The 27,881-nt window shown below is 39.1% G+C and overlaps 1 protein-coding gene and 1 long non-coding RNA gene across 14 annotated transcripts in view; one reads left to right on the forward strand and one right to left on the reverse strand.

Moving 5' to 3' along the window:
- L3MBTL3 (L3MBTL histone methyl-lysine binding protein 3) overlaps positions 1–27,881 on the forward strand; it is a 126,467-nt gene that overhangs the window by 45,701 nt on the left and 52,885 nt on the right. For all 9 annotated transcript variants that reach the window (XM_023254347.2, XM_023254343.2, XM_023254344.2 and 6 more), the window contains 6 exons: positions 1,857–1,992; positions 3,928–4,019; positions 6,530–6,681; positions 17,990–18,066; positions 22,785–22,870; positions 25,140–25,250. In XM_023254347.2, coding sequence (XP_023110115.2) covers positions 1,857–1,992; positions 3,928–4,019; positions 6,530–6,681; positions 17,990–18,066; positions 22,785–22,870; positions 25,140–25,250 — 654 coding nt within the window. The remainder of the gene's footprint in view (positions 1–1,856; positions 1,993–3,927; positions 4,020–6,529; positions 6,682–17,989; positions 18,067–22,784; positions 22,871–25,139; positions 25,251–27,881) is intronic.
- LOC109499892 lies at positions 6,600–27,792 on the reverse strand. Of its 5 annotated transcripts, XR_006598282.1 has the most exons (5): positions 25,739–26,183; positions 18,726–19,622; positions 16,913–17,020; positions 12,770–12,940; positions 6,600–6,735 (listed from the first exon to the last, which is right to left on the reverse strand). It is a non-coding gene; the product is annotated as an uncharacterized LOC109499892 (long non-coding RNA). The 5 variants fall into 5 exon arrangements; XR_006598283.1 differs by lacking the exon at positions 6,600–6,735 and having other exon boundaries at positions 12,220–12,940; positions 25,739–26,182; XR_006598284.1 differs by lacking the exons at positions 6,600–6,735; positions 12,770–12,940 and adding an exon at positions 14,141–14,197 and having other exon boundaries at positions 25,739–26,182.

Below are 27,881 nucleotides of genomic sequence, written 5' to 3' on the forward strand. Positions count from 1 at the left end.
GGTGAAGCTCAGAGCAGTCGAATCCAGAGGGACTAGAGGGTTAAGGCACTCAGGAGGCTTGTTTCTTGGGCATTGACCAGAGTAGGTTGGCGTAGCTCTGGGGCTGAAGAGAGGAGCAGCCGCCGAGCTCCTTCTGGACGCGGGGTGGACATGGGCGGGGGCCATTGCTTACTGTTTATGAGAGATTGTACCTGCCTGGAACCCCACCTTGGCTGTGCAGAGGGACTCTAGTCTCCCTGGAGAGGAGTCCGCTCACTCGTAAATCTTATATATGTAACGTATCAAGACATTCCAATTGAAAAAATACTAACATATGAGTTAAACTATAAAAAGCCCATCATTTCCTTTTGACCTCTCCCTTTTCACTCCCACTTCTCAGAATAAATCATTGTTAATATTTTGGCATATATTCCCAGATGTTTTACTACTGTGAATTTACATTTATAGGTGTACGTGTAAGTACATACATAAATGTGCATGTATAAATACATATACTTACGTATATGTATGTGCACACGTAATGGCACGTGTACACATACACATAAAAATCTACATAGATTCACACAGAAGTAATTTTTCTCATAAACTGACTCATCCTGTGCAGTTTGTTTTTACCGCTTGAGGTTTTGTAAAGTTTACTATTTTGAGAGAGAGAGAGAATGCGTGTGCATATGTGTGCCCACGTGCACATGCAAGCGGGAGAGGAGGAGAGAGAGCAGCAGAGAATCCCAAGCAGGAACCACCTGACAGCGCAGAGCCTGACTTGGGGCTTGAACTCACAAACCTGTGAGATCGTGACCTGAGTTAAAATCAAGAGTCCGATGCTTAACTGACTGAACCACCCATGTGCCTCGCCACTTGAATTTAACAGTATGTTTCAGAGAACTTGCCATGGCAGGAAATAGACAGCTGCCTTATTATCTGGGGGTTGTTAATTGCCCTGGTTCTGTGCTCTAGTCTCAAGCTTCTTCTTCCGGCTTCTACAGGGCCAGGTGCTCCTGGCGTGTTGAGACGTCTGGTGCGTTGTGTGGTTCCACTTGAACACATCTGCTGTGCTAGTAGGAAGTAGATTGAGAGGCTGAACTTCTCATAAGAGCCCAAGGCAGAGTGTGACCCAGCTGAAGCCTCAAAAACCCATGTGACCTTTTTAAGTCAGAACTTCCTCAAGAGGGACCCTTTAGGCAGATGTATGGCCTCAGCATTCAACCCACATTCCGTGAAGTGGGTTCTTACTGGCATTCCAGGGAACCTGTGAATTGAGGAAGGCTTTTCTTTCTTTCTCCCAACCCAGCTACTGGTGGAGAGGAGAATCTGTTGATATCCCTCCGTGTACCGCCTTGGTCTGGCTGCATATCCCTGTCTGCAGAGCTTTATACAGGATAGGAGCCAGCATTCACACGGTGTATGGCAGGGCGCCCACCCCGGGACTCTGCTGGAGCTGCGCACCCGTGCTGGGCTGGCTCCATCCCGGCCGGCTCACCTTGGTGACTTATGCTGGTACAATATCAAGAATGGAGGGAGGACATGTACATGTGGGAAAATCATTCTTCTCCCAGGATCTGTGTGCTCCTGACACAACTGGGAATGAGGCCAAAGCAATGCGGCTCAGCTCTTCCCAATGCGTTGCCTTTGCCTTTAGAGGTTGGCAGTTTGTTCACTGGATTTTGTGGCTGTTAGTGAGCGTACTTTGATTAACGTAGGCCGTGTCATACTTGATGTCCATGTTAGTTTCTTTTTGCACTTAGATTAATACATTTTATCTTATTTTGTGAATAAATCTTGTACGCAGATATTCTGGGTATTTGGCGGGGGGTGTTGTTTGCCTTTTAGTCAGTCTTCGTGCTTCCCTATTTCAGGTGTGTGGATATCGGATAAAACTGCACTTTGATGGATATTCTGATTGCTATGACTTCTGGGTAAACGCGGATGCTCTCGATATTCACCCGGTTGGGTGGTGTGAGAAAACTGGCCACAAACTCCATCCTCCAAAAGGTGGTGTCACTTTTTTGTTTCATACTTTAAATTATGCAAAAACTTTTTTTAATTTATTAGTTAACTTATTTTTTATAGTAAATATAATTTATTGTCAAAAAACCTTTTTTCTTACATGGTGATTTGGAATTTTTAGGAATTCAGACTTTGTTAAGATGCACATAGGCCCAAATTCAAGCTCATTGTTCATGAAAAAAAACCCAAAAACGTGTATTAAAGTGACAGAAATGTAAAAAGTAGAACCCTACGTAAGAGAGTAAACTGTGTCCATGTACTTATTTGTATACAAAATAACATTTGACTGATACTTAATTTTGAGTATAAATTTTAGTTACAGATTTTTTTCATTTAGTCCCCCACCTATCGGCTCTAACCAGGGCTACACACAGTTGATCCTCGAATAACCCAGAGGTTAGGGGTGCCAACCCCCAGCAGAGTTGAAAATCCACATGTAACTTTTGACTTGCTAAAAACTTAATTACTAACAGCCTACTGTTGCCCAGGAGCTTTACTGGTATAACAGAGTCAATTAACGTATGTTTTGTAAATTACATATATTACACACTGTATTTTTACAATAAAGTCAGCTAGAGAAAAGGAAATGTTATAAAGAAAATCATAAGGATGAGTGGGCCTGTACCGTGCAAACCTGTGTTGTTCAGGGTCAAAGATACATATCCTTGAAAAAACAGATTTGAAAACTTTGTCCCAACGTGTTTACACGACTGAGCTTATCTACTGATATTTCATTATATAGAAAATCTTGAGAAATTATGAATTGAACTTATGGACCTTAATATTTAGGCACTTAGGAAGGAGAATGTAGTGCTAAAAGTTGATTTAGGTGGGGATTGAACTCATAGCAATTACATTTTTATTGCTGAGTTCTTTGTAATACAGTCTGCCAGTGGTTTTGCCTGTTTTGTGTTTACATAAAGATCCAAGAATAACAGATCCCATCTTTTTCAGCGCATCCTTAATGTATTTAATAGTATCTTATTTCCTTCCTTTTCAAGGGTTACATTTGGTATTGTTTACTTGATGTCAAAGATCCAGGTGACTGGTTTGATATTTTTGGCCTGTCTCGGGGCTGTTGCTTTTTAATGGACTAGCCGTCCTTTGGTTTTAAGTGAAAAATAATGTCAGACTAGCATTTTCAGACGGCTGAGGAAAAAATGAGAAAAAATGAGGGTGAAAAAGAAAATCTGTAAGCCTTTGTATAAATTGACCTCTTGTATACGGCGAATTATTAGCTATTCTTTTCATGCTGCCTTCCGAACTGTAACGGAAGGAGAAGAGAGCACATGAGCAGATAAAATAAAATGCTCAATTTCCTTTTTAAAGGAAATGTTGGCTTTAACAGCATTAAATGTGAAATTGTGAGCATTAAGGCAAGCACATTTCCATTATTGTAATTTGCCAGCATGCTTACTTCATAAATCTTGAATTGTCATTCTTGTGCTGATAGGCTGAAAAGATTTTATCTCTTTTATTACTGTTTTCTCCAGCTTCCCACTTGTTCTGACAAGTTAGTCTCCCAAAATAGAATAGGTGAGGGAAAAATAAATTTCCCCAGATTTTGACTCCTCCAGTTCACTAGTCTACTGCTGAGTAGTTCTGCCTAAGTACTGTTAGAAACAGCCTGGCAATGAGAAGTGTACCAGGGTATGATACATATTTGCTTCCTTTTGCCTTTTCTTTGTGTCTATTATCATTCATTCAGAACGGAAAATATAATACAATTTGTTGGGAATAAACACAGCCTGTGTAAGAAAAAAAAATCCACAGTTCTGAATTATGAGTTCAGTTTTGTCTGTTTAAAAAATCGATTATTTGATTTCAGCATGTTGGAGTTGTAGGTAAAAGTGGGAATGGAAACTTAAGTGTGAATTATTTTGATATTTTACTCAATCTGTATATATGTGCTTATCCAAGGTTATAAAGAAGAAGAATTTAATTGGCAGACCTATCTAAAGACATGCAAAGCCCAAGCTGCTCCCAAGTCATTATTTGAAAATCAGAATATAGTAAGTACATCCAAGATACTTTTCCTTTTAAAGGAGGTGACTTTTGAGTGTTTCATAGGATAAAGTATAAATGATAACAAGAGACTAAATATATTTTATTGCTTTGGTAAATAGAGCACTCTTCATTAAACTTTAAAATTAGCTTAAAATCATTGTGAATCAATGTTTTTTATAGGCATATCATGGTTGTTGTGTTTTATTGAATGGTAGAAGGCTACAGAGTTTGAAACCCAGGTGTAATTTACAGTCAAAGTGCATAACAGATTAAATTGACTCGGATATTTTATTGTTACTGTCACATGTTTCAAGTACTTTGAAATGGGATTCATGTGGTAGATGAATGTAGCCCAGTTCGGATTTGCTGCTGGGGAAGAGGATTTACCTTCACCCCGGCTTGTAGCTTTATTTTGCCTGTAACAGAAGCAAAGTCTGAATGTGTATGTATTTCCTACCTTTTTTGACCTGTATTCCCACTTTCCATTGCATGTTCCCTGTTGCACCTCTGAAGAGGCCCGTCATGTTCCACTCTTCTTCCTTGTCCAAGGTTTGGTCTAATTGGAATTAACAGAGAGCAAGCAGGTGCAAAGCCAAAATGTCCTCTTTTATAGCGGATAAAGGCTCAGTTGGAGTACCCGCATGGCCTCTGTCTGCTGACGAATGAGCTTCTTGATTCTGAGACCTAGAATTAATGAGATGTACTGGCCCTTCCGCCCCATCACCCAGGCCCAGGAGCACTAGAGCAGGGCAGGCCTGCACTCTTGCAGGTCTAGAGCATGCCCCTAGAGGAGCACAGTGTAAGCTCCATGCCCTCTAGGCCAGCTTACCCTTAAGAGTACGATGAGTTCCTCCTTTCAGATTCACCAGTCAGGTAACAGTGAGTGAGACTGCAGATAGAGACGATCTTGTTTCAATAATGGGATTCTCTCCAAAAGGAGATGAATATCAGGGGTGGGCAAGACCATCTCACCCACTCCAAACACCTTCCATTTGGGAAAGGATTTTAACCAGTTGTTTTGAGCATCTGTCTAATGGCTGAAAGATTCTCTGATCAAATTAGACATAAGCCACGTTGAATTAGAGAACTGAAGGGGTGTGTGTGTGTGTGTGTGTGTGTGTTTAGGTAACTAATAGAGCTAATGAGCCAGATTATTATTTTAAAATCTCATAATCGAGAGGAGAGCTTAATTGCCGAAATGTAAATACTGCGTTGTCAGCAGCTATTCTCTGTCAAGACAAGGGAGGAAGGTCAGTTAGGTGGAAAACTTAAGTGGCCCGCTCCACGTTTCCTAATCCCTGTCTGGATCTCTGATGTTGAGATCAGTCAGGGATTTGATTAACTGCCTTGAACCATCATCTTCAATTCTGTGCATTGCTAGCACATAACTGAATCTTGGGCTCTGTGTTTGGTATCCAAGAAGCAATTAATTTTTCTATTTCTGGATTCGTCTACCTCAGAATATTCAAATACCTGTGGTCAGAACCCTGGTAAATAATTTCAGGACTAAAATGTACTGTCCCAGTGTCTGTGCAGCATTAACGCCTGCTCCTTCTATTCATGTGGGATGTATGCTAACATTTTCAGTACGTGGCTGTCTACATTTTTGGAATGATAGCTGCATAATTATAGTAAAATGAGAGATAACATCTGTTCTGCTTAAAGTAGTTAGAATAGTATCTGTATACTTAAGTCTGGACAGAGCTTTTTCTTAAGAGGGATAGAAATAACACTCGTGTGTTATGATTGGCATAACTGATCCAAGTACATTTCTCCGAGTTCAGATAGATTTCCTCACACGAGATTCTAAGGAATGCTTACATTTTACTGCACCTCAAGCACTAAATCTTATTGAGCTATATTATTGTCTTAGTTCCACGTCCCAGATGGCTGGTAATGTTTGGCTTTCCTTATATTACCAACTGTTTTGAATGGCTGTATGTATCCAGCCAGTTCTTTTGGTGCTATTGTGAATAATATCTGTAGTGTTAGGTAAAAGTTGTAATAATTTGCAGCCTCTCATGTATGAAGATGACCTACTTTCAGTAGAGTACTCTTTTGAGAGAGCATTTCAGAAATGGGAGTGAACTTGTACTGACTCATACGCATTTCTAGCTTGATGAAGTGCATATTTTGCATGAAATAATTTTCATTGTTAAGTCTGTAATCAAGAACAAGAAAAACAAAAAGTGAACTAAATGGCGAAGAAAACTTGCCTAACTAGTATAGCTGTCTAACTGCGGTCCAAAACACATATTAAATTTAATTAAACTCTGTGAGGTTGTGGGTGTCTTAGTCTTGAGGTCCAGATAGTTATTTGGATGTACCAGTGAGGCATTTTTTCCCCCTTCTTGCTGCTTGTTGGAAATTGACCTGGCATAAAACTGGTACATGCTCTTTAAATTACGTGAACATAGCTGATGCATGCCAGGTCCTGGAGCAGGACGTGTAGAGAGGGTGCAGATCTTGCTGTTAAGTGTGTGCTTATCTCTAATTAAATCTGCACGTTTCGTAGACAGTGATCCCATCAGGCTTTCGAGTTGGAATGAAGCTTGAAGCCGTAGACAAAAAGAATCCTGCGTTCATCTGTGTTGCTACGGTGACAGATATGGTGGACAATCGTTTCCTGGTACATTTTGACAACTGGGATGAGAGCTATGACTATTGGTGAGACCTTTTCCATTGCTGTGTGCTTTGGTTCGCAGGTGTATTCAGGTCAACCTGGTACATGGTTGGAAAACAAAGATGATGCAGAGCTTGTAACAAAAAAGAGCAGTGGTCTGTCCCACTCTTTCACATTTCAGATTTTTCACTCTTTCCCTATTTCACATGGCATGTATTTCTAAATAGCAGCCTTCAGTTTAACTTTGTGCCTTGTATTTTCACTCACTTCCTGCTGCGGAAGTACAGTGTACCTTCCTCCCAGCACATGTGCACGTACAAGTGCATGCAGGTGCGTACCTCCCCCCTCATCCTGGGTGTCGTTTATTGTTTTCTGAGAAGACATGTTAATTTTCCTTCATATTTTTATTCCCCGTAGCAATTTTAACCATTTATAATTGCCAAATACAAACCTATTAATTGAGGAATATTGTTTTTAATCCTTAGAGTTTTAGGATATACTGCATTAAGTAATAGGAACAATATATTATAAACTTCTATAACTGTACTTAAAATAAAGTCATCATATTTTGATTAAGCAATGGGAATAATGATTCCCATATCTAATTCATGTTGATTGATCGTTACTATTCAGTTTCCTGGTGAAAGGCATTTCTGAAGTGTTTAATTTCTTCCTAGGACACTGGCGATGAGAACATTTTAGAGCAGTGACAGATATCTTTATAAAATATGGCTAACATTACAGTATTAACTGAATATTAATTTGTATAGGTATTGCTACATTTGAGGGAAGCTTGTTTCCTAACCTTACTTTTTAGCATGCATACGTTTAAAAATTGAGTAGAACCATCAATAATTAACATTACCCCTCAAATTGGATTCTTAGACACTCATCAGTTTTCCTTACACTGTTTTAAAAAGGAGAGGCATTGAAAGCCATTTGCCATTCACATTTTTAAAATGCTTTCTATTATGCATTATACATACTTTTTACAGATTTTTTTAAGTGTAGACAAGTAGTTCCATGATTACACCACACAGAGTCGAGTACTTTTGAATATTTTGGTGTGTTTTTCCTCAGCTTTTTTCTGCAAAGCATAATCTCCCGATAAGATGTCTTTTTACTCAGTTTGCCATAAACATTTTTATTGAAATATAGACCATTTCAAGCATGTACAAAGGTAGAATAAAAAAATGTACCCACACCCATTATACAACACTAACCGTTACCAATTTAACACAACCGTTACCATTTGTGTTTCTCACTCTTGTTCTCTCTGTATTCCTTCTCCTAAAATCCTAACTCCAGGATTGTTCTGAAGCAGATTTCAGTATCATAGCACTTCATCTGTGTATATTTCAGTATGTATCTTTTAAAGATAAGGATTCTTTTTCTTCAAATATGTAATGTTATGAATGCCATAATGTCACTAAATACTTAACCATTCTTCCCAATTGCCTTAGTTTTGTTTTTGTTTTTGTTTTGAGGTTTGATAGTTTTAGGTCCTATATAAGGTATACACTTTGTGATTGTTTTGATGTTTCACTTGATCTCTTTTAATAGATTTCTATTCCTCTCTATCCCTTCCCCTTGTAACTTTTTTTTTTTTAAACATTTATTTATTTTTGAGACAGAGAGAGAGAGCATGAACAGGGGAGGGTCAGAGAAAGAGGGAGACACAGAATCTGAAACAGGCTCCAGGCTCTGAGCTGTCAGCACAGAGCCTGACGCGGGGCTCGAACTCATGGACTGCGAGATCATGACCTGAGCCGAAGCCGGACGCTTAACTGACTGAGCCACCCAGGCGCCACTCCCCTTGTAACTTTTATTGAAGATATCACATCGTTTGTCCTGTTGAGTCTCCTATAGTCTGGATTTGCTAATTGAATTCTTGTATTGCTTACCATGTTCATCTGTTCCTCATAGTCCTTTTTCTTTTTAATGTTTATTTTTGAGAGAGATCGAGAGAGTGTGAGCGGGGGAGGGGCAGAGAGAGAGGGAGACACAGAATTTGAAGCAGGCTCCAGGCTCCCAGCTGTCAGCACAGAGCCCGACGCAGGGCTCAAACCCACAAACCGCAAGATCATGACCTAAGCAAAGCCAGACGCTCAACTGAGCCACCCAGGAGCCCCTGTTGCTCATAGTTCTTCTTGGTGGTTTTTGTTTCATTCAAAATTATCTATACCTAACTTGAATGAGTGAATGGATGAGAAAACTTTAAATTTAGTAACACTGCAAATCTGCTCTGGAGTCAAATGTGTTTCTCCCCTCCGGTGTTGGATGTACTGTGATGTTGGCAGTCCCAGAGTGATGACCAGATCCAATCCTGTCATTAATAAGGGACACTTTAGAGGCTCCTGGCTGGCTCAGTTGGAAGAGCTTGTGACCTTCTCAGGGTCATGAGTTCGAGCCCCATTCTGGATGTAGAGATTACTCAAATAAATTATAATTTAAAAAAAGAATGATACTTTAAAGCACTTGTTGGTTAAAATGAGCACTTTTGGTTTTAAAGTTCTGATTCATTTAGGGAGATTTTTGTTTTTTAGCTTTTGTCTGATTTAAACAAAATGGGTAAATGTTAGTGTGTTATTTTTGTGGTCTTAGAAGTATTAGAGAGTTTTAAAAGTGTAAGTCATTTATTTGACATGAGGTGTGTTTCCTTTAAAAACATTCTTCTAAAAAAATAAAAAATAAGTAAAAATAAAAACATTCTTCTAGAAAAAAGTAATGAAAAGCATGGAAGATTTTGTCACATTCAGTTTTCTTTGATTCCAAATGCCTGGGGAATAGGAAAGATCCTGGATTCTTTTTTTAGAAAGAGCAGAGAAGAAAATTGATCTCTTTTAGTACTGATTTTTATACTTTTATGAGCACAAACTAATTATTTTTAGGACAGAATGTACTTTGAGGAATTACTTATACTATTGACATGAAACCATATTTTATTAATTGTCAGAAGAAGAGTACAGTGTGTTCTCTTTCTCAATATCCAATTAAGGCACATTGAAAATTGCTAAAGTGCACTGGAATTTCTCCAGCTTTAGTAAATAGTATATTCTTTGATCTTTGAATTCTGGAATGGTTTTTATCTGCATAAATTACTTGTTTAGGTATGTAATTGAGGTTACAAATTGGATCGCTTTCCCAATTTAAAATAGTTGGGAAGTGAGATTGTTTTTTTCCCTTTGAAGTTTCTTTCTTTATTTTGAGAGAGCCAGAGAGTGAGAGTGGGGGAGGGGCAGAGAGAGGGGCAGACAGAGAGAATCCCAAGTAGGCTTGAGTGCAGAGCCTGATGTGGGACATTAACTCATGAACCATAAGATCATGACCTGAGCCGAAATCAAAAGTCAGATGCTTAATCGACTGAGCCACCCAGGCATCCCCCCCCCCTTTTTTTAAAAAGTTTATTTATTTAGATTTTTTTCCCCTTTGAATTGGATAGCGATCTTACCTCTTTTTACCTTAGTGGATATTGAAAACATATACAGTTGACCCTTGAACAGTGTTGGGGGTAGGAGCCCTCACCCCCAGTGCAGTCACAAATTTGTGTATAAGTTTTGACTCTCCCCATACTTAGCAGCCTACTGTTGACTGGAAGCCTTACTGATAACATAACCAGTTGATGAACTTGTATTTTGTAAAAGTATTATTTACTGTATTCTTACAATAAAGTAAGCTAGAGAAAAGAAAATGCTAGTAAAAAAATCATAAGGAAAACACATTTACAGTAGTGTACTATATTGAAAAAAAATACGTTAGTGAGCCCGTGCAGTTCAAACACCTGTTGTTCAAGGGGCACCTGTATAAGTCTGGGTACATTTGTGGTAAAACATATTTAGTTGCAATAAAACATTTTTTCCCTCCATAGAGGAAAATGGAAACTTAATGCAGGATTGAAGTCATTTTTTTTTTTTTTTTTTTTTTTTACGAAAGGAAAATACTGTATCTTAGAATAAAACTTGCTTTACCTCTAGGTTTCCTATGTGCTTTTATTCCTGGTAATTGTTAGCGGCTTAATTCTATCCCCTTGACAGTCATTAGACTAATTAATAATCCTAAGTATCTCAGAATAGACCTAGAAAGGGCTTGAAAGATGGGGAGGAAAGCAGCCATTGAGGTGAGGATGCCCCTGTGCGTAGGCTGTCCTCAACACCTGCTGCCCGAGGACTGGACTCCACGACAGAGCATGCTGTGTGAAGGAGCACCCCTCTCTTCCCCCAGGCACTGGCAAGGAACCTTCCTTGGGGAATTCTTATTTGCATGTGATCTGGTCTTTTGGGAACTGGGAAGGCATGGCAGGACTTAGCAGATGATGGAGTAGAATAGCTGTCACAACGGAATTACAGCTTCAGCTTTCCCTGAATCTCAGTCCAGTGTCCCAGTGAGGCAGGGCAGAAAAGTCAACAAGTAGATCAATGAAAACGAGAAGTACTGAGTTACTGAAGTAGAACAAGCATGGGGCTAGGACCTTTTCCTGATTGTCTCTAAGTGTACTCCAAACTTCAGTTTAATTTTAGTGATGGAGTTCTTTTACCTTTATAAATTGAGAGCAATAGCAATATTATGTGTCTCCTCAAAGTAGTGTTGAAGAGTTTGCAGCGTGTTGTTAATTTCTCTTTTTTTAAATACTTTTTAAAAATTTACTTATTTATTTAGAATAGAGAGCAGAGGAGGCACAGAGAGAGGGAGAGAGAGAATCCCAAGCAGGCTCCATGCGGTCAGTGCAGAGCCCTACTCGGGGCTTGAACTCACAAACCATGAGATCATGACCCGAGCCAAAATCAAGAGTCAGACGCTTAACACACTGAGCCACTCAGGCACCCCCTGTATTGTCAATTTCTGAGAGCAATGTCAAAGTTAAGAGTTTTGTCATCGTTGGGGAAGCATGGTTTGGTGGAGGTAATGAGTTAACGGAGATGAAAGGAATGTAGGTAGCTCTACGCTTCTGCCCTGAGGGGCTCAGGGTCTGTGGAAGGGTAGAAACACAAACACCACTGTCTAGGCTGCAGGGTAGGTGGTTTGTGCTTAGTTATTAGAACCCACCACTTCCCGTCTGAGGGGGCACGTGGAAGGAAGGACTGACTGACTCGCTGGAGGGTTCTTGGGGAAGGCTTATTGGAGGATGTAGGATTTGAGCTGGAGCATGAAGGATGATAGGAATTGGTACTTAGATGTTGGGATGGAATAGTCCTGGCCAAAGAAAGTATTTGCTTGTGTTTAGGCCCCAAGGGAGCAGACAAACGTATGTTTGGGGAATGGCAGCTAGTCTATTTGAGTGACTTTGTAGAAGGTTGAAGAGATGACTGTATGGGACTTCAGGCAAAGAGGTTTGGCCCTGAAGGTGAAAATTGATTATTGCTTGTTGGGTGGGTGGCAGGGTGGAGGGAGTCCACAGTCAGAGCAGGGTGTTCTGCACAAGGAGACGTTTGAACTTGGTTTTCAGGCTGAAGAAATGAGGCCACCGTGAGGATGGTAATTTGGGATACATGGTCCTGTAGGAGGGGCTAACGGGGAGAAATGAGTTCCCTTCCCTCTCAGCCCAGAGAAAATGAAGAAATGACAAAAATTTGAGTAGGGTAATGAGGTGGCATGTCCTTTATCTTTTCCACGGAGTCCGTGTGTTAGTGAAGAATCAGGTTTTAAGCTTGAAGCAAATTAATAATATTAAAACCAGCCACTGTGGGGAATGGGATTGGACATGAATTAGGGATGAAAGGAAGAACCAGATAACTCAGCCCTGTGAGGTTTGGGGTTTAGCAGTGAAACACAGAGTAACGGAGGCCCCTAAGAGTTAGCATATTGGAGCCAGGAAAGTGTCCCTGGGAAATAAGTTGACAGTCATGCCCTGGATTTAGGGAGCAGGCAAGGCCAAGTGTCCTGTATTTCTTCAAAGAATCGAAACCATTATGGCTTGAAATGAGGACTTGGATATTTTCCTTAAGGAAGCATCTTGAACTGTTCTTGTTTGACTCTCTGCCTAGATTTGCAGAACCCAGCATGTGTGCATTGTGTTCAGCTTTTGGCCAAGACTTGATAAAACCAGGATCTCTTTCTTTTCACCTGGAAGGCTTGGCAAAATCACTTATCCTCTTTAGATTTCCATGAAATGAATATATTTTAGCATCTGCTCACCTCATCCTTATAAACATGGGCTTTTCATGATTTCTTTCTTTGGTTTCTGACCTTTTTCAAAGTCCTCCAGTTGACTGACTGGATCTTTGCAGCCTTCATGAATAATTCGCACGTACTTGTGAAATGGACTTAAAAAAAAATATGTTTGACAGGACTTCTTTGATGATATACCTAAAAACCCAAAAGAAAGGAACAGTGATCGACTACCGAACTTTTCACCATTAGTTGTTCTTCTGTAATTACAATCCTTTCTGGTTACATTTCTGGTTTTGAACACTAGATGGGACTAAGAGATGACTTATTTTACAGTATTGGTAGCAGAAAGGATTTCCCAGCCTTCCAGCTTTATTCTAAATGAAGTGTTGTTGGCTGATGGACAGAGTAGATGAAAACAGGGCTATTTCTCTTTTCTCTCTTGAGACGGCTTCCTGTTTATTTTAAATGGTGCCTTTGATCGATATTTAGGCAACATTAAAACCTTAAAGATTCAAGTAGTACAGGAGCGTGTGGCCGAGATACACCACGGTATTTTCCTAAATTGCGATTTATAGAGAAACACAATAAAATCAAAGGAATTAGCAATGTCACATGTTCTTACTTTAATCACCACAAGCCTGGCAGGTAATTATAAAAACTATTTGATGGCTCTATTAGACTCCGAAGAAAAATATTAGAAATGTTGTATATGTTTTTTTTATTATTATTTTTAATGAGCCCTACGTGAATTACCACCTTTCTCTAAAAGAAAAACAATCTCTCTGAAGTTTATGCAATACATGATGAGTAATAATCCATGAGTGATTGTCTCCGAAAAGAATAGAATAGCTAGAAATAGAGCTTTATAGCCTTGTTTATACAGTTTATAACAGAATACTTTTATTTCGTTTCATTTCATTTCATTTCATTTCATTTCATTTCATTTCATTTCATTTCATTTCATTTCATTTCATTTCATTTCATTTCATTTCCAGTATAGTTAACATACAGTGTTATATTACTTTCAGGTGTATAATGTAGTGATCTAGCAGTTCTACCCATTACTCTCATCATGACAAATGTGTCCCTAATCCTGTTCACCTGTTTCACCCATCCCCTCACCGGACCTCCCCTCTGGTAACCATCAGTTTGTTCTCTAGTGTTAAGTCCATTTTTGGGTTTGTCTCTTTTTTCCCCTTTGTTTTCTTTCTTAAATTCCACATTTGAGTGAAGTCATATGGCATTTGTCTTTCTCTGACTTATTTTGCTTAACATTACACTTTCTAGATCCATCCATGTTGTTGTAAATGGCGAGATTTCATTCTTCTTTATGGCTGAGTAATATTCCATTGTGTATCATGGGATACCTTCTTGATCCATTCATCTTTTTTATCCATTCATCCAGTGATGGACATTTGGGCTACTTCCATAATTTTGCTATTGTAAATAATGCTGCAGTAAACAAAAGGACACATATATCCTTGTGAATTAGTGTTTTTGTATTCTGTGAATAAATAACCAAGAGTATGATGACTGGATCATAGGGTAGTTCTATTTTTAATATTTTGAGGAACTTCCGTACTGTTTTCCACAGTGGCTACACCAGTTTGCATTCCCACAACAGAATGCGTTTTAAGGAATTATATTAAAAAACATTTTATGAAAATATATCATTGTAAGAAATGTACCAATTGCTGTATGAACTTTGCATTGACCTAGCAGTGCTTGCTTTCCTTTCACATTTCTAAAATAATGACATACACAGACACACATAACCCTAATACATAGATTAAGAAAAATAATAGTGTGAGGAAGGGTGGTAGGAGAGAACAAGTGAATAAAGGGAGAGGAAAGAAGAAACCTTTATAAATATTTAAAGATATTTTTCAGTGAAATAATTCCGAGAAAAATCAACATTAAATTGGAGCTATCTCATCTCACTTGTTACTTACTGTTCAGGGCTACTAATGTGTAAGTTGGTTTGAAAGAGGTAACTATATCCCATTCACCTAGAGCATTTTTTAGAATGTTCTTTGTTTTTCACTAGTCATAAGATGTTTTTTATTCACCAGAAACTCTAACCACTGTGTTATCTTTCTGGCTTTCTATCTGTTAGTTTTCCATCCAGAGGGCTGTGTTGAGACTTGCTGATCTTTCAGGGTAGACTCAACAGATCTGGTTAAAAGAGCAGCACTGGACTCTTTGGCATCCATTAGACCACTGTTTTCCAAAGTGTGTTCTACAGAACACTGGTGTTCCACGTGATGTTAATGGATTGCCCACTAAAGCAGTGTTTCATAGTTAAGTATCTTTAGGAAATGCTAGGTTAAATAATTTGAAACTTGTTTGCTTATAGTATAATTTCACAGTCTTAAGGATGCTAATGATGCATTAAATATTTTGACCGTTTGGCCCTGATTTTCTTTTTTAACTTCATTACACCCTTTATGTTTGAGGACACCAATGAGGATTGTTCTACCAACTTTTTTTTTCTTTTTTTTTTTCTTTTTTTTGTCCTTTACAGATTTTAATTGTGATCTGTCTCTAGATACCTCTACATTTATTTTGTAGTATTGTTATAACTATTCCTTTGTAACTATAGCCTCCACTGCCTTATGTTGTGTTTGCCTGGCAAAACCCCAACCCTGGTTCAACTAACTTTGTGCCTACCTCATGCTTGTGCCTGAGTGGTTGAATGTGGCTAGAGAAAGGCACGACATGCTCACTGGTCTGACTTCACATTCATGACTGCTAACCTCCGGTGAGCCCTAAGGCCTGCCCCACAATCCTACTAAACAGACTCCTGTCTGTTCTTCCATACCACTCAGTTCCACTCCTTTTTCCCTCAGACGTCTCTTAACATCCATTTCCCACCCTCCCTCTCCACTGACAGCCTTGTGTCCTGGTCATTGAAGAAAAAGACAGTCAGGGGAGGCGTCCTCGTGCTCCCACTGTTGTCTGGTGGGTGTATTCCTGATCTCTACCCATCGACAGGACCCTCTCTGTGACGGTGGGTGTGCGCAGGGGCCCAGTCTCACACACAGGGTTCCATTTCCTCACCAGGTCATCCCTCTTTGTTGATTATTTCTACCAGTATCCAAACAGGAGAAAGGATTTGGCAGGTTTTTTTGATAACTGGGGAGCCCTAGCACATAGAACACTACCCTGATCATGGTAGTTGGTCAGCATGTATTTCTTGAATAAATGAAGTAATACTTCCCATCTTTTAAAAAGAGTTTTATTTTAAAGTAATTTTAAACTTAAAAAATAGTGTAGAGTGCGGTGCCTGGCTGGCTCAGTCGGTAAAGCATGCGATGCTTGATCTCACAGTCATGAGTTTGAGCCCCACGTTGGGGATAGAGTTTACTTTAAAAAAAGTAGTACAGAGAATTTACATATATTCTTCACTCAGCTTCCCCCTGAGTATCTCCCAACTTGAAAAAACAAAAACAAAAAACAAAAGTTTCCTTTGGCTAGCTAATGTTACAGGTCTCTGTTTCCTTTTAAAACAGCTACTTGAATGAATATGTTTTCTGTACCAGCTGACTCTGTCTGCTGTCCTTCCATTTTCTCTTAAACCCACCCTCTTCCAGCTTTTGCCCTTTCTTATTTCCAGCTCCACCAGAACAGCCCTTGCCAAGAATGTTAATGAACTTTACATTGGTAAATCCAGTAATCAGTTCTTGTTCTTTGATCTAGCGTGAGCATTTAACTTAGTTGATTTCTTTCTTCTTGCTTTCCTTCTCTTATTTTCTAGTCATTTCTTCTTGGGCTTCTTTGCCTCCTACTTCTGTTCTCTATACTCGTTCTCTGGATGGCCTCATCTCTGTTCATGACCTTAGACATCATCCCAAATGCTGATGCTCCCACAGTTACATCTTTACCCTTGATCTTGTGTTTGAACTCCAGATTTTCATGCTCATTATCTGTTTGACTTCTTTACCTGTTTGTCAAACATATTAATAAAACAAAAAGCAAAAACCTCTCCATTCACCATTTGGAATGCCATAGACTGTGTCTCTAGTCTTCCTATCTCAGGAAATGGTCCTACATTCTTCTGGTGGCCCCTGCCCCAAACCTTGGGATGTTCCTGACTTCTTCATATCACTCACATTCTGTATCAAATCTACCAGTATATCCTGTTGGTGCTTCCTTGAAAATACAGACCCAAAAACATGATCGCTTCTTATTATCTTCACCACCAGCACTCTGGTTCAGGCCTCCATCGTCAACTCTTGCAAAAGCCTCATCTCGGTTTCCAATGTGGTTAGCTGTCTGCAAAGCAGTCACAATAATTACTTTAAAAACATGAATTAGATTATGCCACTCTTCTGCCTAAAACCCCCTACATGATACTGTAGTAAACATCATTTTTCTCTGAATAAAATCCCAAGACCTTACCATGCCTAAAGGCCCTTCCTGATACTATTTCCTGTTCTCTGCTTCCCTCAGTGTGTTCCTGACCCATCTGTGAGACTCCCGCCCCACACACAGCCTTTGTACTTGCGTCCTCTCTGCATGGATTGGCTTTCTAGTGTGCATTTGAGTGGCTCAGTTCTTTCTCCACTTTCTTCAGGTGTCACCTTATTTGAGAGGCCGCCGTGACTGTGCCGTGTAAAGGAGTATCTTTCCATGTTTGCTCTCTGCTTCCTTCTTCCACCTCTTGTCTGCATCGCGTTGTGCCACCAGAGTATTTATTTTGTTAATTTGTTTCCTATCTCTTCCCGGAATACCGCAGACTCCACAAAAGCGGGAACTTCGTATGTGTTTTATGTGCTGCTGTCTCCTCAGTGCCTGTCCCAGTGTCTGGTGCATTATAAGCACTCAGTGTTTGAATGAGTGAGTGAGCAAATGAATGAATGAAACAAGTTGTGTGTACGATGAGGAATACATGGAACAAGTCTGATTAGGAGCAACGAATCAGATGCCAGATAAGGCATAGTGATAAAGAGGTCTTGCAAAAATACATGCCTGACTGAAGGAAAGACGAGAGAGAGGAGAAGAAAGAGGTGAGGAAAGGAAAGGAATACCTCCTCTTAATACCTGGCCGCTGCCATTCTAACAGATGATAGAAGCGTGTTTGTTTTTCGAGGGTGATCGAGCTTCGGGCTTCTCGCACGTTTGCCCTTAGAGATGCTGAAATAACTTTAGCTTGCCTGTGTATATGATTATTTATGTACACATTTATTTGTATTTGAGAATTGATCCTGATCGTTACAGTTTTGTGATTTATATAACCTACAGGTGTGAAGCATCGAGCCCACACATTCATCCAGTCGGGTGGTGTAAAGAACATAGAAGGACACTCATTACTCCTCCAGGTTTGTGTTTATTATGTGTCTAATACTATTCTTCATATGCATCAGGAGTCTGCAAACTTTTTCTGTAAAGGGCCAGATAGTACATAACTTTGGCTTTGTAGGCCACACATCTCTGTCACAACCACTCAATTCCAGTTTTAATGCACAAAGCAGCCCAGACGATAAGAAATGAATGGACATAGTTGCGCTGCAGTAAATCTTTACTTGCAAAGAACAGGCAGCTGGTCAGATGGTAGTTTGCTGACCCCTGATACACCTGAAAGTGTATACATTGGCTTGGTCCATAACAGAGTATCAAAGGTTGTCTTCTTTGGAAAATGAAAAGTTCTTTTTAAAAAGATCTTTATTTCCCAAGTTGTCATTCATTTCTAGACTTTTCGTTCATACACATTTAAATATATTATCTGACCACAGAAGTCAGGTGTCTAAAGCTTTAGTGAATGTAGAGAAGTGGACATAGGGGACCGCATTTGTGGGTGGAGCCTTGACCCACATGTCACAGTCAATTGTGACAAAAGTACAATGTTCACATTTAAGTGAGTACTTGAGGCTTTAGATTTTTTTTTTTTAACCTGGATCAGAACTTAAACATTCAGTTTTCCTTTTTCTATTGGAGTGTAGTCTCGAAAACAGATTTTGCACCTTTATGCTGGTAGTACCTCTTGTTCGTTTTCTGCAGTTTCCAGGTACTTCAGCCGTCTGCCTCTGGCCCCGCGGCCCCTTCTCAGCTTCGCTGTCTCTGTGATGGAGAACAGTGTACCTGCTGACAAATTGTTTCTTTGTTTTATGTCATGTTGAGTTTATTTTCTTATGCCAAAGAACGGATTCTTTGGCTTCATCATAACCAAGACAGTGAGTTTCCGAGTTGTGTCGCTGTTGAAGGTGCCAGGGCTATCACTGGGTGAAAAGACAGGGCCATCAACGGATACAGAGCATCAACTGCCCTGTTGCTTATGGGTACTCACGTGAGTGATGCAAACTTCCGTCATCACAGGCAAAGGGTAGCCCCTCGGCTGGCTAAGAGCTAATTTGTGGATGTTGCCGGCAGCACAGATGCATCAAAGCCTCAGTTTAGAGCTTCCGATACTTGTCTCATTCCATTCGAAAAGCTGATTTCATGGGGAAGCTTGTTTCCAGTTCCGTGGTGCTGTGTCTTTGTGTCTGATCACTTCCTCAGCCAGGGGACCAACCATCCCAGGGATGCCTGAGATGAGTCCCTTCGGCTTCCTGAGTTTTCTCCTAGGTTAAGGAACCAAAGCCCCTGTCCCTCACTGATTTGTAGAGCTGTTTTGAAGATGAAAGAGCTTTAACTTAAACCATAAAGTGTTAGTAAAGCAAGACATTAACAGTTGCCTGGCTCAGACATGGAGCTGCCTGGAAGGTTTTCCTGGACAGCTCTCCTGTGTCCTGTGCTTCACACACTGTTAGCAGTCAGTGAATGTCGATCGCACACTTACCTGGTGTCAGTGTTACCATCGGAGTTGCTGTAAGGATTTCCCAGTTTGGTATTGGTCCATTTTTTTTTCTTTACCACCTTTATGGTCATAATCAGAAGTCTGGTAAATAAACACAGAACCAGTGAGTAACAGTGCTTGGTTATGTCGTCACAGCAGTGGCTTAAGTACCGTGGGAACGGGTGGTGTAAGGCATGATTGCTGACTTCCAATGCGAAGCCGATCACCAAGTCCTCTGTCTCCCTCTGTGGACTTTCATATCAGCGGAAGAGAAGAAAAACATAGCTTTTTGACACATTTAAAAAATCTAAATTTCATGTTCAAAAGTGCCAAACACAGCAATATGAGTAAACACCACTGATTGTACACCTAAAAATGGTTAAAATCATATATTTTATATGCTGTATATTTTACCACACACACACACACACACACACACACACACACACACACACACACAAGTTTAAAAAGAAACTGTCAAATAACGGTTTGTAAGGCCTATGCGGATATTACCTTGGTGCTATGACAAAAAAGATGCCCTTTGTCCAGTCCCTGTCCCTGAGGGTAGCTTCCTGGCAGGGTCTCTGATGTCCCGTCTGAGAAGGACCCTAGTCACTTGCTGTTCCTAGACAGCAGCTCTTCTGCCCCTCCTGTTAATTCATGGATCAGCCCTGCTGGACTCCCCACGTTCATGTTTTTTTCCCAAATATGTAGCATTGTCTCCTGTTTCCAAAATTAAAGCCTTTATGACTTTTTAAAATGATTTTTATCTTGAATTATGCAATTATGCATTAATACATGCTTGTTTTTAAAAATTTAGAACGTTTGGGACACCTGGGTGGCTCAGTCGGTTAAGCGTCCGACTTCAGCTCAAGTCATGATCTCACAGCTCGTGAGTTCAGGCCCCGTGTCAGGCTCTGTGCTGACAGCTCAGGCTGGAGCCTGCTTCAGATTCTGTATGTGTGTGTCTCTCTCTGCCCCTTTCCCACTTGCGCTCTGTCTCTCTCTCTCTCAAAAATAAACATTAAAAAATTTTTTTAAATTTAGACTGAAAGTAGAGACAACAGTTGTTCTGTCTCATAATAGTTTGAGTTTGTCCTTGTATCTCTCCAGAAAAATCATTCTGCCTCTGTTTATACACAAACACCCATGCGTGTACAATCAGCTTTAATATTATTTAAACTGGGCAAGATACATTCCTTAAAAATATGTTGTAAAATATTTGTATTTATAGAAATATATTTGCATACTTTTTAAACTTTTATTTTGTGGGGCGCTTGGGTGGCTCAGTCGGTTAAGTGACTGACTTTGGCTCAGGTCATGATCTCACAGTTTGTGAGTTCGAGCCCTACATTGGGCTCTGTGCTGACAGCTCAGAACCTGGAGCCTGCTTCGGATTCTGTGTCTCCTCCTCTCTCTGCCCCTCCCCCACTCGCGCTCTGTCTGTCCCTCTCAAAAATAAATAAAACATTAAAAAAAAGTTTTAAGCTTTTACTTTGAAATAATTTCAAATGTACAGAAAAGTTGAAAGAATAGTATGGAAGTCATCGATACCCTTGACCCAGAGACTCATTCAAGTTCATCAGTTGTATCAGTGATGCCATTTGTAGCAAAAGGATCAGACATTGCACTCGGTTGTCATATCCCTCTACTCTCCTTCAGCTAGGCTCTCCTCGACTTTCATGACGTCAGTGTGTTTGGAAATTAGAGATTAGTCATTTTGTAGAATGCTGCTGAATTTGGGTATGCTTGGCGTTTCCTCATGATTGGATCCAGGTTCTGTATTTGGGCAGGAACATCACAGAAACAGCACCGTGTTCTCCCTGCATCCTGAGCGGATGTCAGTTTGTCTCACTATTGATCTTTTACTGCTAATTGACCAAGATGGTCAATTACTTCTTCACTTCTCCACTAACATAGTTATTTTTTTCTCTGTAAGTACTAAGTATTTTGTGGAGAGATACTTGGAGATTGTGTAAATACCCTGTGCTTCATCCCCATGTCACTCACTAGTTTTAACATCTGTTGATATTTCTCATATGAATTATTATTCTGACAGTTGCTAAATGCTAATTTTTTATACCATCATTCCTTGTACATAAGCAGTTGTTATTCTGCAGAGAATAGCTTTTTCATCTTCCTCTTTATTCATTGGTTAATTTATTTCTGTCTGCATGGATTCATATATTACTGTTTTCATCAAGGGGTTATAAGCCATAACCAGCATTGCTTACTTTCATGTCCCGATTTTCCCAGATTTGGTCCGTGGGAGTCCCTTTAAGTCAGTTACCATGTCCTTTGACATGTTCTTTGAGAACTTCATTCTTTCTGGCACAGCAAGGCTTATCTCGTACTTTCCCTGATTCAAGCTAAAATCTAAACAGTGGATGTGGTGATGGCTACGGGGTGACGCTGCCTCTGTTTCTCGGAGGATATAGTTAGGAAATACGTTCATGTAAAAAAGTTATATTTATGCACATTTCTGTACCTATTTCGACATTGAAAACAAAGAATTATATCCTTAGCTCCAATTCATATCCAAGACCACAAAGTTTATTCTAGTTTGCTACTTTCTCTATTTTTTCAGTCAGTGAGAAACCTGCCTTCCTTTATCTGCAGTATATTTACAAATTTTTTCAGTCCTTTTTAAGTAGCCAGTTTCCCACCACACTGAGTCACTATTAATTCCTGCTCATGTCTGCCTAATGGATTTTGGACTCTGGAGGAAACAAAAGGGGGCAGGAGGAAGGAGGGATAGTTCTTTCTGCATATTTTATTTTATGAATAGTGTTCCATGACTTGATTGTGCTTGTTTGACCTAACAGTATGATGACATATCTGGAATATTTCACATATTAGTGTATGTAAGTCTGCTTTATTCTTTTTAATAAATGCTTTCTATTTCATATGTACTATATATATATGTGCACATTTTCTGTATTATTATTAAACTTATTTTTACACTTTTTCATTGACAGCTGTGCATTTGTCTTTGTGTGCATGAGATTTTATATTAGTAGAAGTAGAATTGCACATTAAAGGGCATTTTTGTATATGTTATATTTTCATTAAAAGATAGAAGAGGAGTCATGATCAAGATGAAAGTAATTATTACAGTTAGGTCTGAGTGTGTTATTCACTGTAAAGTTATTTGGAACATGAACGTAATTTCCTAGATTATGGTAACAATATCTCATAATTTTATAGGTCAGTTTGTGGTTCTGTCGTTCTGGTTAAACCTAACAGGGTTTGCTTTTTTCTTAGGTTATCCAAATGTGAAACATTTTTCTTGGGATAAATACTTAGAAGAAACCAATTCTTTACCTGCCCCTGCAAGAGCTTTCAAAGTGGTGAGTTAATACATTTTGCACTATTTCATTCATTTGTGTTGGCAATAGTGTTCATTCATTGAAATTGCAGAACAGAGACGGTACTACTGAGCCAGAAAGAGGAAGAGGAGGGAAACAGACCACAAAAGATGTTTTTGACTTCTTACAGTTTTGAAAGTCAAAATTATTACAGAGATTTTTTTGTCGTTGGCCTCATTTTGAACTTGTCTCCATGGAAAATAACTGCTTGAATTGGTGTGGAATGAGTTGTGATCTTACAGCAAACTTCTGTTTTTCCAGCTAGATACTCCGAAAAACCGAAACAAGGCAGGACATTGTTTTCTAATAAAAATTGTGTTTGAGAATTCCTTTGGATTTGTTTGTGGCAAGCTGACATGCTGTTTTTCTTTTTATTGCTATTAATCAGCATGTTTGATTATCAAAATATAAGGCCATTTGCTTTTATTGTAGTATGTTTCTAACCCAGAGTCCTTGCATCTTACATATAACTTGTTAAGATTCAAAGGAAACCTCATTTCTCGGCAAGGGAAGAATAAGTGATGAGAGGCATTTTAAATTTTTTTCGTTTTTCTAACAACTTGCTTAATCATTTCTATTTTTTCATAAATTTAAAGAAGAATATGTTAAGAATTTTAAGAATGTTTTTAATGTAGCATAGTCTATCATAAGTAACACTTTTTAAAATGATTTATTGTGTATAAATTGCTAGGGTTTCTAATGATAGAATTAATTAGGGATATGGGCCCAAATAATAGGAAAAAAAAGAACATGAAATATTTTTGAGAAAAGAAGTATATTATGTGAAGAAAAGCCATGTAAAAGAATGTGTATGGTTCCATATGATAGTAAATTTAGAATTTAAAAATGGATAATTAGAGTTCTGCCTTACTTAGGAATTTTTACCCGACTCTCTAACTTTATCTCAAGCTATACAAAGAACCGCATTGCTCTTTGCTTGAACTCGATAAAATCGTATCGAGATCAGTCTGCATGTCTCGTGTCACACTGAGACCTGAGAGAAAACTACGATTTCCTTAGTTTGGCCTTTAGGTGCCTGGCATTGATTGTTTTTTATCCTTTGCGTAATTTTCACACTTAATTCTCGGAGCCACAGTTTTGTTACAACCACTTCACAGAACAGTGGTGTGAGGCTCAGATGGTTTAAGCAATTTACCCAACATACCCTTGAGCTTGCCTTCGACATCCTGCCACTTTTCCGGAGGTTTACAGGTTTCTGCTGAGTCCTGAGGTGGAGCTAGCTAAGGTGTGGGAGGAGAGGTCTTCCTTTCTCATTCCTGTTCTTACAAGAGTGATTTCATCCCATACGTTTTGATGGCTAATTTTCTTTTTCTAAAGACGTCTCCTGCTTTTTGTTCTCATGGCCATTTCTAGTCTCTGTCACATCTCTGCCACTTTAATGTTCTTTCTTCTGTTTTCATAAATAATTTTTATGCTTGTTGATTTTTGCCAAGATGCCTCCTCCTTTTTTTTTTTTTAAATTTTTTTTTCAACATTTTTATTTATTTTTGGGACAGAGAGAGAGCATGAACGGGGGAGGGGCAGAGAGAGAGGGAGACACAGAATCGGAAACAGGCTCCAGGCTCTGAGCCATCAGCCCAGAGTCTGACGCGGGGCTCGAACTCACGGACCGCGAGATCGTGACCTGGCTGAAGTCGGACGCTCAACCGACTGCGCCACCCAGGCGCCCCAACCTCCTTTTTTGTAAAAAGAATTTTTTTTAAAGTTTATTTATTTTTGAGAGAGAGACAGACAGAGCATGAGCAGGGGAGGGGCAGAGAGAGAGGGAGACACAGAATCCAAAGCAGGCTCCATGCTCTGAGCTGTCAGCACAGAGCCCGACGCAAGGCTCAAACTCACGAACGGTGAGATCACGACCTGAGCCAAAGTCAGAGGCTTAACTGACTGAGCCACCCAGGTGCCCCTCAAGACTCCTCCTTCTAACTAATGAGAAAAACTTCTTGCCTTCCCTATGCCTAATCAAATATCCACAATATTTTGCATTTTCTCTTAAGGTCTTTTGCTTTCTGTTTCCTCCGGCTGGGTGCTCAGGCTGTTTCTCTTGCTTCAGGGTTTGGCCGTGTGATTTGGGATTGTGTTTTTTTGATAAGGACAATGAGGTCCAAAGCTACTGTAGGAACTTGGGAGTTTGAAGGTCAATTCTGTAAATAGCTTATTATTCTGTCTTTGTGACACAGAGCCTACTTTCTCTTCCTCTGAATCTTACCATGTAAAATTTTCTGTATGGCAGAAACCTCCACATGGATTCCAGAAAAAAATGAAGCTTGAAGTCATAGACAAGAGAAATCCTATGTTTATTAGAGTAGCAACAGTTGCAGACACGGATGATCACCGAATAAAAGTGAGTGTTCTCTGTTGTGGTTCTGTTTTGTCTTTTGTTACAAGATAACTTGGATGGAAACTTCGGCAGATACTTAATTTGTGAAGTCCTAGAATTAAATCAGTAAGACTACAGGAATATGAAAATAAAGTGGCTGTACATCTTTGTCAGTATTTATCCAGTGTTTTCCTTTAATCTATGCAAGAAGTTCTCTTTAGTTATGACTGACATTTAATATGTCGTATCTACTTTCTTTTTCCGAGCACACACTCAGAATGTGAAAAGTCATAGATAAGAAAGGGATTTCTTCTGAATACAGTGCATCATTCTCCAATACAATGCTCTTTTTTTGAAAACTTGAAGATTAATTTTGATGGGGCTATATTAGATATAGAATTTTCAGAAGAAAAGTAAAGAAGGATAGCCCTTTCATATAGGACAAGGAAAGAGAAATGATTGTATAAGAAAGTCAGGTTTTAATTAGATTTGGATTAATAAAAGCGAAGTACCTCTCAGAGGGTAAGCGAATGTTCAGGAAGGTGGCTTCGGTCTGTCGTGTCCTGGGTGATGAAGTGAAGTGTAACAGCGGTTCCAGGTGAGCTAGAAGTTATCTCTGGTTCTGGCTTCTGTGTTTCCTTTGTCCTCAAACGAGAGCCCTGTTCATTCCACTTACTTCACTGTGAAAACAGCAAGATGTTAGATCTACGTGGTGTCTTGCCGGCCCTTACCAGCTAACAGCGCTCTTCCACTATTCAACATATGTGGTGGTGACAGTGCAGGGGGTTTATGTGACAACCACGATTTTATCTGGGAAGCGGAGGCTCAGGAAGAGTTGATGAATTACTTATTAATTCTGGCAGTGGCAGAACTAAGTCACAGCCCTAAACTCTAGGAGTTGAAATTTATGCTCTTTAAAAAAATAAATATTGGGGCGCTTGGGTGGCTCAGTCGGTTAAGCACCTGACTTCATTCAGGTCATGATCTCGCAGTTCATAGATTCGAGCCCCACATTGGGTTCAGCGCTGGCAGCTCGAAGCCTGGAGCCTGCTTCGGATTCTATGTCTCCCTCTCTGCCCCTCACCCCCTTACGCTCTCTCTCTTTCTCTCTCTCAAAAATAAATAAACATTAAAAACTTTAAAAGCAAATAAAAAATAAATCACATATTCAACTATCTGTAATGAGATAGTATATAAAAAATTATAGAAGAACATGGAAAACGTGTATCAATGTGGTTTTGTATAAAACAGAAATTTTAATGTTTAATTAGCTATTTTTAAGATTATATAATCATGCAGTGGTTTGGAAGTTATAAACAGTGCAGAGTCTGTTAACCTTTTTCAAGTGTATTTTCCTATTAATTGTCCTTGGTGTGATAGTAGAAGTCATAAAGCAATCAGAGTATTTTAGGACTAGAAGTATTTTTTAGATAACCTAGGCTAGTGATTCAAAGAAATGTAGAACTAAGCAAGATACTATTTTTAAAAATCAAATTGGTCAGAATTGAACAAAAAATAAGTGTTTTGGTTTAGGTTCCAGAAAAGTTTATTTTTTTCGTGTATTTTCTTGTATTTTTCTGTATTTTTTTTCATGTGTAGCTGGTAGGAATAGAATGTGTCTCGGCCACTAAAGAGCAGTTTGGTGAAACACAAAAGTCTTGAAGCTTGTTTACCCTTTAATTCAAGAATCTCAGTCCTAGGAATTTATGTTAGGAGAATTAACCAAAGGGAATATGCAAGGATAAAAACTATAAGGAAAACATAGCAGTTTATCGTATTTAAGATTGCAAACAAGCACAGTAAGCTATAGGTAAAGTAAATTACTGTATATGATGGTAAATATTTAAGAAAAATATTTAATATTGGCAAGTGAAAAAACTCAGGTTTACTATTCTGTATGATGTCTGGTATTGTTTTTTAAAGAATATTATGGAAAGAAACTTAACCAAAATAATGACAGTTCTTCTCTTGGGGTGCTAAGATTATGAGTGATTATAAATGATTTTTTATAATTCTAAATGAATTACAAATGATGAGGTTTTTGGTGTGGTTTTTTTGTTTTGTTTTTTTGTTTTTGTTTGTTTTGTTTTTAGTTACCTGGCTTCAGGAACACATATTAATTACTGTAATAGTAAAAAAAAAAAAAATTTAGATTAACTCTGATTTTACATGTGAGAACGTTTTTGACCCGGAGAGGTCAAGTACTCTAAAGTGGGTAGTTCAGTTAGTTAATAGGAAAAGTGTGGACTAACTTTTTAGTTAGCCAAATTCTCTTTCCAATACAACATCCTCGTTGTTTAACACCCAAAACAGAGCTGGCTATGAGGCGTGTAGTTGACAATTATCTTTTCACTGTTAGTGGTATAAATTTCATAGCTAAAGGTGAACCACTGAGCAAGTACCTGTGTGTTTATGAAGTCCTCAAAAGATCAGCGAACAGGTGACGATGACCCAGTTTCAGGATTCATCAGACTTCTGAGACTATAAAAAGCTTTCATTAGTAGGAGTTTTTCTAATGCTGTGGGAGATGACGAAGCAAGAATGTCTATCTTTATTATTCAGGAGGAGAAAGAGTATATAGAGACTAAGTCCTTAGCGCAGCTTAATATTTTAAGTTTCTTGGGTATAGAATCAACTCTTCAGCTAAATGAGATA

This window comes from Felis catus, chromosome B2, assembly GCF_018350175.1.
Source record: "Felis catus isolate Fca126 chromosome B2, F.catus_Fca126_mat1.0, whole genome shotgun sequence".
Classification (NCBI taxonomy): Eukaryota; Metazoa; Chordata; class Mammalia; order Carnivora; family Felidae; genus Felis; species Felis catus.